The sequence below is a fragment of the Somniosus microcephalus genome, chromosome 13 (assembly GCF_052327205.1).
Source record: "Somniosus microcephalus isolate GS21.2 chromosome 13, FLI_Smic_1.0, whole genome shotgun sequence".
In the NCBI taxonomy this organism is placed as follows: Eukaryota; Metazoa; Chordata; class Chondrichthyes; order Squaliformes; family Somniosidae; genus Somniosus; species Somniosus microcephalus.
The window spans coordinates 193,980,306-193,993,573 of record NC_140999.1 but is presented as its reverse complement, the minus strand read 5'-3'; the positions used below and the strand labels follow the sequence as shown (position 1 = coordinate 193,993,573).

The window sequence follows — 13,268 nt, the reverse complement described above, 5'->3', positions numbered from 1 at the left end:
CTTCGTCCTCAGAACGGGTGTCGAGAAGAGGCATCCGCCCTCATCATCCTGCTGAGCACCATCGCACGGGAGGCATCGAGAACCCGGGTTAAAAAGAAAAATTCTGACCACGAAGCCCTCCATCAGTGACAGGCAGTGATCATCCCTTCTACCACGGTGGTGGGTAAGCCGATCAGCGACACGAGCAGAAAGTCGGCCGCGTTGACTGTGGAGTGGGGGAGGGAAAACGGAGGAAAAAGGGCAGAGGACTCGACCACGGCCGGTGAAAAGGGCCGGGCTGCAATCGAGGCCGAGAGGCGCAGCGACTGGGGCAGCTTAAGGCACGAGAGCCGCGGAGAACTCAACCGCAGCCGGTGTAAAGGACCGGGCTGCATGCGGGGCTGAGAGGCGCAACAGCAGGGGAAGCGTGAATGCCCACGGGAACCGCGGGGGAGTAAAAGCAGCATCGGGGAATTGAGAACCGCTGGGGAGGCGAGAACGGCAGCAACACGGCAATCGCCATTGCAGCCAGCGGGGGAAGAGGGCAAACGCGGGAATCCGCCATTGTAGTCGGCGGGGGAAGAAGACGAGCGCGGGAAAGACCGACAAGCGCGGGAAGCCGCCATTTTAGTAGGCGGGGGAAGAAGACAAGCGCGGGAAGCCGCCATTTTGAGAAAAAGAAAAATATAAAAACTTGCAAGGATGCCTAAACATGGGAACATTAATACCTTTGATAGCGATATCGAAGATTGGACCACGTATGTAGAACGCATGGAAGTTTATTGTAAAGCAAATAAGGTACCAGATGATGAGAAAGCACTAACCTTATTAAGCTCAATGGGTGCGAAGACATACGGGCTATTGAAGCACCTCCTGTCACCAGATAAACCGGCGGATCAGACTTTCGCGAATATTGTTACTGTCCTGAAAAATCATTTAAACCCCACGCCGCTGATGATAGCGGAACGATTTAAATTTTACAGAAGAACGCAGCTGAAAGACAAAAGCAACGCTGAATTTTTAATTGAACTGCGTAAGCTATCAAAGTACTGTCAGTTTGGAACAGGACTAGCAGATGCGCTGAGAGATAAATTTGTGTGTGGATTGTTAAAAGAAGGAACACAAAAGCGACTGCTTGAGGAGAATGATCTTACGCTTGATAAAGCTGTCACTATTGCAGCATCGCACGAAGCCACAGCGAGAGGCACTGCGGAAATGCAGCTACGGTCACCGGAACGCAGCACCAATCAAATGGTCTTGGGTACAGTAAAATGTTATCGTTGTGGAAAGACAACGCACGATCAGAACCAATGCTGGTTCAAAAATCAGGAATGCAGAAAATGTGGCAGGCTTGGTCACATAGCTAAAGTATGCCGGTCAGGAAAGAAGACCAGCAACAAAAAGTCACCGCAGGAAAAGTACAGAAAGGTACACAAGGTGACAGAGAACAGTTCGAACGAACAGAAGTCAAATTCAGACTCCAGCAGTAATGAACTGGGTAGTCTAAGAGTACACAATGTTGGTAATGAAGCAGACCTCCAAACAATCTGGGTCACACTTCAGATAGCAGGAGTCCAAGTGAAGATGGAATTGGACACTGGATCGGCATTGACGGTCATGAATAAGCAAGATTACAAAAGGTTATTCCCACATATTCCCCTACGGGATACGGAGATTGTATTGAAAACATACATGGGGCAAAGAGTATACCCCATCTGGAAGATAGAGGTAAAGGTGGTCCACAAGGGCAAAGAAAGCTGAGGAATGGACTTATATGTGCTACCTGAGGGAGGTCCACCACTACTGGGACGGGAGTGGATTAGGAAAATAAATATGGACTGGCATTCCTTAAAAGCACTAACGGTAGATTCCGGTAAAAAAGATGTCAAACCTAAACGATTGTCTAGAATATTGGACGATGCTAAAGAGGTGTTCCAACAGGGACTGGGAACACTGAGAGGAATTACGGCAAACATCAAGGTTGAAGAACATGCAAACCCGAAATTTTTCAAAGCCAGACCGGTACCTTATGCGATACGACCTGCTGTGGAAGCTGAGCTGGAAGGGCTAGAACGTTCAGGAGTACTGTCTAAGGTAGACTGGAGTGAGTGGGCCACGCCCATTGTCCCCGTCATGAAGCGTTCATCGAGCAACAAGCCGGGGGAACCGGGGAAGGTTCGCATCTGTGGAGATTTCAAGATCACTGTTAATCCGGTGCTTCACACGGTGCAGTATCCGCTTCCGCGGATTGAGGATATCTTCGCTTCGTTGTCTGGCGGGAAACACTTCACCAAGATAGACCTGGCGCAGGCGTACTTACAGATGGAAGTTGAGGAAGAGTCACGCCAGTATCTCACGATCAACACACATAGAGGCTTGTACCGGTATAATAGACTGGTTTTTGGAGTGGCATCGGCTCCAGCAATTTGGCAGAGGGCCATGGAGCAGGTATTACAGGGAATTCCAGGCACACAATGTTACCTGGATGATATTCTGATTACAGGAGATGATGACAAGGAACACCTTGCAAATTTGGAACTGGTGCTCACCAGATTGAAAGAATATGGACTTCGAGTTAATCGCCAGAAATGTGAGTTCTTTCAGAAGCGGATCTCGTACTGTGGTCATGTCATTGACCAGGAGGGGCTTCATAAGTCTCCTGACAAGATCGAAGCTGTTGTGAAGGCTCCCGCTCCGGATAATGTATCCCAGTTGAGGTCGTTCCTAGGGTTGATTAACTATTACCATAAGTTTCTGCCAAATTTATCCACGGTGCTGCACCCGCTGAACGCTCTTTTGCAGAAGGGAGTACATTGAAGTGGGGCGAGGACTGTAAGAGGGCCTTTCGCAAAAGCAAGGCATTGATCACCTCAGAGGAAGTGTTGGCTCACTTCAACCCAACGCTGCCTATTCCTTTGGCTTGTGATGCTTCTCCATATGGTATTGGGGCAGTACTCTCACACAAGTTGCCAAATGGCCTGGAGAGGCCAGTTGCGTTCGCATCCAGATCATTGACCTCCGCTGAGCGCAACTATGCTCAGATAGATAGGGAGGCACTCAGCCTTGTGTGGGGAGTAAAGAAGTTTAATCATTACCTGCAAGGGCAAAAGTTTACGCTTCTGACAGACCACCAGCCGTTGGTATCCATTTTTAACCCTAAGAAGGGTGTTTCGGTGATGACAGCACAGAGACTCCAGAGATGGTCCCTTTTCCTAGGAGCACATCAATATCAGATCGAATTCAAAGGTACAAAGCAGCATGGTAATGCTGATGGGCTGTCGCGCCTGCCACTACCTACAGAGGAGGAGGCACCGACGGTTGACCCTGTTGAGTTATTTCACTCGACCATCATCGAATGTTTACCAGTCACCAATGCAAGTATTGAAAGAGAAACCAGGAACGACCCGACACTGTCCCGGGTCTACGAAGTGACAGTGAAGGGATGGCCAGCACATGGTGATCCACTGTTACCGGCATTCTCAGCAAGACGAGAACAGCCGTCCGTCTGTCAAGGAACATTGATGTATGGAACAAGGGTGATTATTCCTCCTAAGTTAAGAGAGAGAGTTCTAAAGGAACTACATGAAGGTCATCTGGGGGGAGTCAAGATGAAAAGCCTTGCTAGGGCCAACAGATAGAGGATCTGACGAAAAGTTGCTCAGGGTGCCAAAAAGTGCAAAATGCACCTCCGATTGCACCGCTGCATCCATGGGAATGGCCTTCAACCCCATGGCAACGTGTACATATTGACTTTGCTGGTCCATTCATGGACTCCATGTTTTTAATTGCGGTGGACGCACATTCTAAATGGCCAGAACTGATTAAGATGACTACCACTACCTCGGAAAAGACGATCGCGGTGCTAAGAACGATATTTGCAAGAAATGGATTGCCAGAACAAATATGTTCAGACAACGGACCGCAGTTCGTGTCAGAAGAATTCCAGAAATTCATGAAGAAGAATGGGGTGAAACATTATACCTCTGCCCCATATCATCCGGCTACAAACGGGTTGGCCGAGAGATTTGTACAAACGTTCAAAAAAGCAATAAAGGCCATGAGCGAAGATCAGATTCCACTACAACACAAGGTGGACAAATTCCTACTGGCATATCGAAACGCCACTCATGCAGTGACAAACCAAAGTCCTGCCATGATGTTCTATAACAGGAGGTTGCGGTCCAGGTTGGACTTGTTAAAACCAAATGTGCGGAGGGAAGTTGAAAACAAACAGTTCCAGCATATAAATAACAAGACCACTCGGAGTTTCGAAATAGGACAACCAGTGTTAGCCCGGGACTATAAAAACGAGAAATGGCAATCTGGAACAATTCGGGCCAGACAAGGACCCCTGATGTACACGGTAGATATTGGTGAAAATGTAATACGGCGTCATGCTGACCAACTGGTAGAATCGAGAACAAGGGTCGAACCCAGGGTTACGGCAGAGACAACCGTGGAAGAAGTTAGTGAACCTGAAGCATCTACCTCAGAAGTGAATGTACCTGATGATGATGTCCAATCCATAAGAGACCAACTAGATGAGTCACCCCAGCAACGAGAATCAGAGACCCCTGAAAGGCGTTATCCAACTCGAATCAGGAGGCCTCCTCAGAGACTGAATCTTTGAACTGTTTTGCATTAAGTTGTATATATATATGTTATTATGTTATGTTAAATGGGGATATAACTGTTAAGCTAAAAAGGGAGGATTGTGGTGTATGTAACCTGTTCCACCTTAAGAGAACTACCTTAAGAGATGTACTACTTTCTCTTGGCTGCTGTATACTGTAATACCGGTGGTGACCACACCGGTATATAAGTGTTGTGTAGGGATTTGCTGGGCAGTTCAGCCCTGACCTCCGAATAGTAAAGACCTGTTAAAGTTATTCTTGTGGTCTGTGTCCAGTGATTTATAATAAGCATAACTGGGACACACAGACTTAACACTAACCCATGCTGTACCTGCCCTGGGAGTGTTTGATGGGACAGTGTAGAGGGAGCTTTACTCTGTATCTATCTCGTGCTGTACCTGCCCTGGGAGCGTTTGATGGGACAGTGTAGAGGGAGCTTTACTCTGTATCTAACCCGTGCTGTACCTGCCCTGGGAGTGTTTGATGGGACAGTGTAGAGGGAGCTTTACTCTGTATCTAACCCGTGCTGTACCTGTCCTGGGAGTGTTTGATGGGACAGTGTAGAGGGAGCTTTACTCTGTATCTAACCCGTGCTGTGTCTGCCCTGGGAGTGTTTGATGGGACAGTGTAGAGGGAGCTTTACTCTGTATCTAACCCGTGCTGTACCTGCCCTGGGAGTGTTTGATGGGACAGTGTAGAGGGAGCTTTACTCTGTATCTAACCCACTTGTACAAGGTGTTTGATGCTTGATTTCAGTCTCTCCGGATTCTGGCAGTACATTCCCGAGCGTGGGGTAGAATCATCTGGTGCTGTAGGCAGGTTGATTTAACGCCCGGTTTTCCTATTAATCTGTGTCTTTGTTCTGTGTTTGTTGCTGCAGGAAGGAGGCGCTGGAGAGCTCACCCAGGTTTGCTGCATTTTAAAGCTCTGATTTTTAAAGAAATAATTGGAAACATTCCCTCCCCTGTAGATGTGATTTATTTGGCAAATTTTTGAAGCTCAGATTAATAGTTTGAGGCTTGCAGTGAGATGCCAGCCTCATTGTTCTGTTTCCGTGTTTCACTAATTTGGGAGTATCCTTTGAATGTTCAAAGTTACAGATACAAAGCATGCATGTTGTTTTTGTGTCGTGTTGTTTTCCGTGTGTGCCCCCCCCTCTACATATTCCTGCGGCTCGCCCTTTCCTCTCCCTGGGTCATGCGCGGCAGCGGAGAAAGTGCGTCAAGGCGCTGCCACTGCCCCTGCCAGTCTTGATTCTGCCAGTAGGAGGCGAGCCCGAGCAGCCCAGTCAGTGCCGGGCCCCTCTGACAATACCCGGCTCCGTGCGGCGTGCGGCCTGGCCCCGAGTCCCCCGATTCTCCCGCAGAGACGCGGTGAAGATCAGTGAATCGGCAGAATATGACAAACCAAGTTGTGGGGGGTGGGGGCGGTTGATCCCTTTAAGCTGCGGTGCCGTGCAGCGCTCACCAGCTCACTGGCTTTTAAACGGGGAAATCCGCATTTGCGCGTTATTTTGAATGGGCCGTGCAGCCCCTTAAAGGGGCCGCGCACCCGAAAAAAAAACCAAGAGGAGGGAACATTCCTCTGGTTGACCTCCGCAGGAGGCGATCCTGACCTGCGGCTGACGTCGCTGAATGAATCCCTTACAGTGCCGGTGTGAGGAGCTGCTGATAGAACGACATTAGCTGGATTATTCCACGTGTTTCACTGTGAATTGCTGTGCCTGAAATGACCGTGTGGATTTTATTTGCCTCTTTTGATAACTCTCTTTCCTGTTTCACTTAAGCAGCGAGTTGAGCTTTGACAGTGAGCAGTCTGCTCTCTCCTCACCACTCTATCCCGTCAGCTTCCTCTGCAAGAAGGAGGAACCCTGTAGGATTTAACAGACGTTACAGGAAGCCCCCTGCTCCCCCCCTTCCTCAGTGTGCTCCCATCTCCCCAAGCACCTTATTACCGGATAAAGCCCTGTTTGATAACGGTTCTGGCGCCGATACTTATTTCTGAGTTGATCGAAGCAATCTCTAAATCCGCAGGCTGATAATGTGGAGAAACAGCTTTGTTGGTAAGAGGCCCAATTTGCTTGTGTTAAAAAGCAGGCTGAATTTTTCCTGGAAGGATTCAAATCCTGCGGGAATTTTGGTAGTTTTAGGGCACCCTGGCGAGATTTAAAGCTGGTCCCGTAGGATTCATCGACCGTGTGATTCCTCGATTCCCCGTCGCTCTAAAACAGGGGACCACTCGCTGTTTCCGGTCTCCTTCCTTTCACCGGTGGCTGTCAATTGTCTTGCGCCTCTGGGTCTCCATTCGCGGCCTGGTTGGGGGATCGGTCGTTCAGAGCTGGAATCCAGCATTGTTCCCTCCCCTCACTGACAGAAAGTGAAGGGAAAGCTACAGGGAGACACTGACTATCGCAGCCTCCCCTGAGCAAGAGAGGGCTTGTTTCATCACAAGATTGGTTCAGCTCAAGAAAGCCCCATTTAGATCTCGTCCTTCCTCATCCCTACCGTCCTCCCTCATCCCTACCGTCCTCCCTCATCCCTACCGTCCTCCCATTACAGCTTTCATTTACATAGGATTACATTGGATATACGGCACAGAAACAGGCCATTCGGCCCAACCAGTCCATGCCGGTGTTTATGCTCCACTCGAGCCTCCTCCAGTCTTTCCTCCTCTAACTCTATCAGCATAACCCTCTACTCCCTTCTCCCTCATATGCTTGTCTAGCCTCCCCTTAAATGCATCTATACTATTTGCTTCAACCACTCCCTGTGGTAGCGAGTTCCACATTCTCACCACTCTCTGGGTAAAGAAGTTTCTTCTGAATTCCCTATTGGATTTCTTGGTGACTATCTTATATTGATGGCCTCTAGTTATGCTCTTCCCCACAAGTGGAAACATTCTCTCTGTATCCACTCTATCAAAACCTTTCATAACTTTAAAGACCTCTATTAGGTCACCCCTCAGCCTTCCTTTTTCAAGAAAAGAGACCCAGCCTGTTCATCCTTTCCTGATATGTATACCCTCGCATTTCTGGTATCATCCTTGTAAATCTCTGCACCCTCTCCAGTGCCTCTATATCATTTGCACATGAACAGACAGATAGAACCTCAGTTCAATGTTTCATCCAAAGAACAGCAAAGCCAAGGAACATTAGCCTCTGGATGGGCTCAAAACACCAACCTTTCGACAATTACATCGAATGACAGAGTGTTTACAGCACAGAAACAGGCCATTGGGCCCCACTGCCACGTGTCGGCGTTTCTGCTCCTCCCGGCCCTCTTCATCTCACCCCATCAGCACAGGGTGGACAAGGAATCCACGACTATTCTTCTCTCCCTCATTAGCTGAATCAGTCACTCAATGCCCACTCGCAAGTCAATGTCCAATCACACCTCTCCAGTCCCAGACTACCCTCGGGGAAGCTAGTGATGGGCAAGAAATACTGGCCTTGTCTCTGTCGCCCACATTGCAAGAACAAATAAGAAAAATGTGCTGTAATATTGTCGACTGACCCACCCGGTAGAGCTGGCCCCTCATTTCCTACATTACAACAGTGACTACACTTCAAAAAGTATCTCATTGGCTGTAAAGTGCCTTGGGACATCCTGAGGTGGGGAAAGGCGCTATAGAAATGCAAGTCTTTCTTTCTTTTCTCATTGTCTCTGGCTAGCTTCAAACCCAGGCCCAAGAGATGAAAGGACGGTGTGACACACAACCGGTACACAGACCATTGCTCGATAAGCGAGACCGCCACTCCCCTCTATCTCAGTTACAATCAAAGCAAGGATGCCAGGGCAAAATGACGGTGTTCTCACTGAGTGCACAAACCCATTCTCCTGAGCGTCCTGTGACTTTGCTTTAAAAGGACACGGTGAGATGCCGCAGTGGTTTTGGAGCCTGTCCTAACTGGGATGTGCGTCAACAGGCAGCCATGCGGTGCCCAGGAGAAATCTCTGCTAAACACGGCAATATATCAAACTGCCTAGGAGCTGGATTAGTCACAGCCAGTCGGCCCACGAGAGATTTACGACCAGTTCTCAGGTGCCGTTCAGCCAACTGGCACCTGGTGTCTGGCTTGTGCAAAGGTTTTACTACTCGAACACAAGGCCCGGAAGGCGGGGGCGGGGTCTATACCATCACCAGCCCCCAATCCCAATACGGTGCCTCTCCTGTGTACTTATCTACCGCTATTTCATCTCCGCTCAGCTTAGGGTGTGTGCTGGACATCAGGACAGATTCTCATCCTGTCAACCGGGCCTTAGACTGCCTCCGTGGACCTACCGCCCATTACAGAAATCGATCTTCCTTTCCATTGGAATGGAACAGAAGTCAAAATTGGGCGGTTTCTGTATCAAGCGGAAAGTCTGCAGCGCCAGTGTTGTGCCCCGCTGGCTATTTGAAAATCTATCCCCATCATCCTTTCACCTGTGGGAGATCACTGCGTATCCAGCCCAGGCTGGCAGTATGAAAGTCTCCTCTCCTCTGGCGGCTGTGAGGGTTCTACATGAAATGGCTTTGTACAGCCTCCTCCTAGTTCACAGCAGACACGGGCTAAATGTGCAGAAACAACAGAAGATTGGCACTAAATTGGTAAACTTTGTCACAAGGTGGCCGATGCAGGAATGAGTTTAATGCCACGCTGGTACAGTAGGGGTCGTGTCTCGGAGATTGGGCCGGAGGCACATTGTTAGGGCAGAACAGAGGAAGCTTTACTCTGCATCCAACTAGATTCTAACCAACCAGGGAATGCCTGATTGTGACCTTGCCTGTCTGAAATGGAAAGTCTTCGTTACCCAACGCTAGCACAGTTCAAAATATAAATTCTTCTCTTTTCTATCTTCTGCGCAATTCGCATCTCCAGAATATAATCCTCATCACAGGTTAAGGGTCTGTCACCTTGCACCCTGTAGCGTGAGGTACTTTTGGCAGACCCACTGAGGTGGGGAAATGCAGAACCTTCGTGGCGTAGGCAGCTTTGTGAAGCCACTGCTAGCTAATCATGGCAGTGGCTGTAGCAGCCCCACAGTGACCGAACCGAGGGACAAACATCTTCCTCCCTAAGGGCTCAGTAAAGGCAGAACTTGGTCTGGCAAGTGACTCCAGTCGCTCCCAGGTTTCTACTGACTTAGCTCATCTCAACTGGGGCCGTGGTACAGTCGCTAAAGCTAGCCTGCGTGCTCCCGGTGTCACGAGGAGATGATTAGGATCCAGTGACCCCTGCTGAGAAGTTCAGACATGTGGACATTGGGATGAGGACAGGATTGGGTGCCGCCTTCAGGGTTGAATAGCCGGCCTGCACTTGCTGTCCAGGTTGACATGTTGGGAGGGGCAGGTGAATTTGGTATTTGGAGATAGCGCAAAACGGGAAGTGGAAATCGGGCGGGGTGTGAAGCGGGCTGCTGATTCACTGTCGTCTATTTCGCGCTACCATCAAAGAACTATTGACGCTCGTGAAGTCTGGGAATGCGGGTGGAGACCAACCCCTGTGAGAACCCTACCCCGGAAACAGTCAATGCCTGCAGCAGCCAGTGAGAAACCGATGAGGAAAGTTAGCCAGAGTTTCAGGGCAGGATGGGCTGGGCTTTTCCGCTCCCGTGCTCGGGATTATTTGCGCACTAAAATGAATGGGCGGAAAACCATGGAGTGGAAGGGACTGAGCGTCTCACGTCGCGGCGCTTGTGTCTGAAGGTGAGAGGATGCTGTTTGTGTCAGGCCTCCCTCAGTGTCACAAATCTCAGTCAGCGACTCTGCCTTCTTTCACCAACTGCTACGGATCCCGTGGCTAAAATCCAAACCGAGAAGCGGCAGGTCTGACCTGGAGAGAGTGTCGAGCCTTCGCGGTCAAATTCAGGCGGAGGGTTTGGTCATTCCAGCTGAGTTGCTTTGTTTGGAGAATGCTAAGCTACTGATTCGGCGGCTGAATCACGGGAATTATAGTAATTAATTCCCATTTTCCCCTTGTTTTCAGTAAACACAAATCGCGTCGTGATTCCATGTGTGGAATGTGCTGCTCAGGAGATCCTAGGTATCCGTGTGAAACTCTCCCTTTGGTCGACTGATCCCTGGCACGGCACGGCACAGCTCGGCTGGTTTACTTGTCCTCTCCCTCGCTCCCTCCCTGTGTGTTCATCTCTCTCTCTCTCTCTCTCTCACTCACAGATTTGCTCTGCAACAAAATTAGAAAGAGAAATCAATCTCTCTTTTCTTTATTTATCCTCTCTCTCCAGTTCAATGAATTTGGGAAGGAACTTTTCCATTATCAGAGATTAATAATAGTATCTAATAAATAATATCCATTTTGGAAACATAGAAATAAATAGTTACAAAAGGAAAATACTGCAGATGCTGGAAATCTGAAATAAAAACAGAAAATGCTGCAAATACTCAGCAGGTCAGGCAGCCTCTGTGGAGAGAGAAACAGAGTTAACGTTTCAGGTCAATGACCCTTTGTCAGAACTGGAACGTTAATTCGGTTTCTCTCTCCACAGATGCTGCCTGACCTGCTGAGTGTTTCCAGCATTCTCTGAAATAAATAGTTAATTTGACTTTTTTATTTTCTGTTTTGCAACAATGAATTGCAGCAGGTTAAAGAATAGGCGGCCTTCTAATAACTTCATCAACTTGATGCAACTCCTATTCCAGAACTTTGCCAACAATTTAATGATTCTTGTTACATGAATATACCCAATGCCCGTGGTAATGTCGCGATGTTGGGGTTTTCTGATTGTGCACCGTCAGTAGGCGACGACTATGCCCCAAACCAGTCTCTGCTTCCAGTGGTAAACGGGAGATTTGTGTTTTATTTTTGTCACGGGCAGTTGTTGAGCATGACGCATCTTCCGCTGACGTGCGGTGGGCGACGGGCTGAAGGCCATTTCAGCAAGACTGGAGAGCCTAGAGCTCGGGGTCAGAGTCTCGGGATCAGGGGACGGCCATTCAGGACTGAGATGAGGAGGAATTTCTTCACTCAGAGGTTTGTGAATCTTTGGAATTCTCTACCCCAGAGGGCTGTGGAGGCTCAGTCGTTGAGTATATTCAAGACAGAGATCGATAGATTTTTGGACTCTAGGGGAATGGAGGGATATGGAGATCCGGCGGGAAAGTGGAGTTGAGGTCGAAGATCAGCCATGATCTTATTGAATGGCGGAGCAGGCTTGAGGGGCCGAATGGCCGACTCCTGCTCCTAATTTTTATGTTCTTAAATAGAATTGCAACATGGAAACAGGCCATTCGGCCCATGATGGTGTTAATCCATCACATAAGCAGTAGAATGAATTCCACAGGCTTGCCCTGGTTCCCATGTCCCATTGTCATGATTTTTTTCATCCATCTATCTAACCGATTCTTAAATGATTGCTGTGAGTAGTCATCAACACCATCATCGTTGTATCACAAAGTATTTACAGCACAGAAACAGGCCATTCAGCCCAGTTGGTCCGTGCCGGTGTTTCTGCTCCACGTGAGCCTCCTCCCACCCTCTTCATCTCCCCCTATCAGCATATCGCTCTATTCCTTCCTCCCTTGTGTCTTTATCTAACTTCCCCTTAAATGGATCTCTGCTGTTCGCCTCAACCACTCCCTGTTGTATCATGGGACTACCAGGATGGTAGAAGGCGAACTCGATTGACCTGGTCTTTTCTTATCTAGCAATTCCCTCGTCCCTACATCTTTGCTTGAATCAATAACTCCAGTCGTGCATTCCACAGACTCACAATCCTCTGTGTAAAAATATTTCTCCTGCTCACTGTCCTAAATTATTTGTAATTCTTATATTAATGTCCCTTTGTTCTAGACCCCACAATGTAAATAGGGCTCCCTGCACCCACCTTCCTGACCATGGTGTACTCGCACACCATCCCGACCTGGACACATATTGGTCGTTCCTTCATCGTCGCTGGGTCAAAATCCTGGAACTCCCTCCCTAACAGCACTGTGGGAGCACCTTCACCACACGGACTGCAGCGGTTCAAGAAGGCAGCTTACCACCACCTTCTCAAGGGCAACTAGGGATGGGCAATAAATGCCGGCCTTGCCAGCGACGCCCACTTGAGACAGAGACAGTAGAGGGGGAGGACACAGAGAGAGAGAGAGAGAGAGAGATAAGCAGTGTATAGGTTTGATTTTTAAATGTTGCAAAGCCACTATTTTTGGTTAGCACTGGGCATCAGTCTGAAGAGCTGCTGCGTAAAATTGCATGTAGTGTTGCTGTTTGGATCCGAGGTTCCGATGCGGATTTGTTATCTGAGTTTCTGGTTTATAAATAACAGCATTTGATCGACTACAAAAAAAGTGAACTCACCCCTGACTGCACGAGTGTGTCTGCATCGGAAAAAACTCTCTGGATCTTCAAACAACAGCACTGACCCAAATCACACTGCTCGAGAGTGGCTTGGATTTGGAAATGGCGATTGGAGCTCGTTCCAATTGAAGGAATTCGGATTCTTTGCAGCTGAACTGTGGGAGGGAAAGTTACTCTGTGTGTAGTGCAGGGAGTCAATCTACTGATAAAGAACCTGTTTTAGTCTCCACCTTAGATCTAAATTCACACAAGGATCTTCTGAACAAGGCCACCAGATATCCCTGGTTGTGCGGCAGAGCTGGATTTGAACCTCGTAAGGTTGTCCTGTGCATTCAAAGCACTGGGCACCACACCAA

The 13,268-nt window shown here is 48.7% G+C and overlaps 1 protein-coding gene across 1 annotated transcript in view; it reads left to right on the top strand.

Annotated features, from left to right (window-relative positions):
* kcnq2b (potassium voltage-gated channel, KQT-like subfamily, member 2b) overlaps nucleotides 1-13,268 on the top strand; it is a 188,481-nt gene that overhangs the window by 143,100 nt on the left and 32,113 nt on the right. The window contains exons 10-11 of the mRNA XM_086005894.1: nucleotides 5,494-5,520; nucleotides 10,582-10,638. Coding sequence (XP_085862020.1) covers nucleotides 5,494-5,520; nucleotides 10,582-10,638 — 84 coding nt within the window. The remainder of the gene's footprint in view (nucleotides 1-5,493; nucleotides 5,521-10,581; nucleotides 10,639-13,268) is intronic.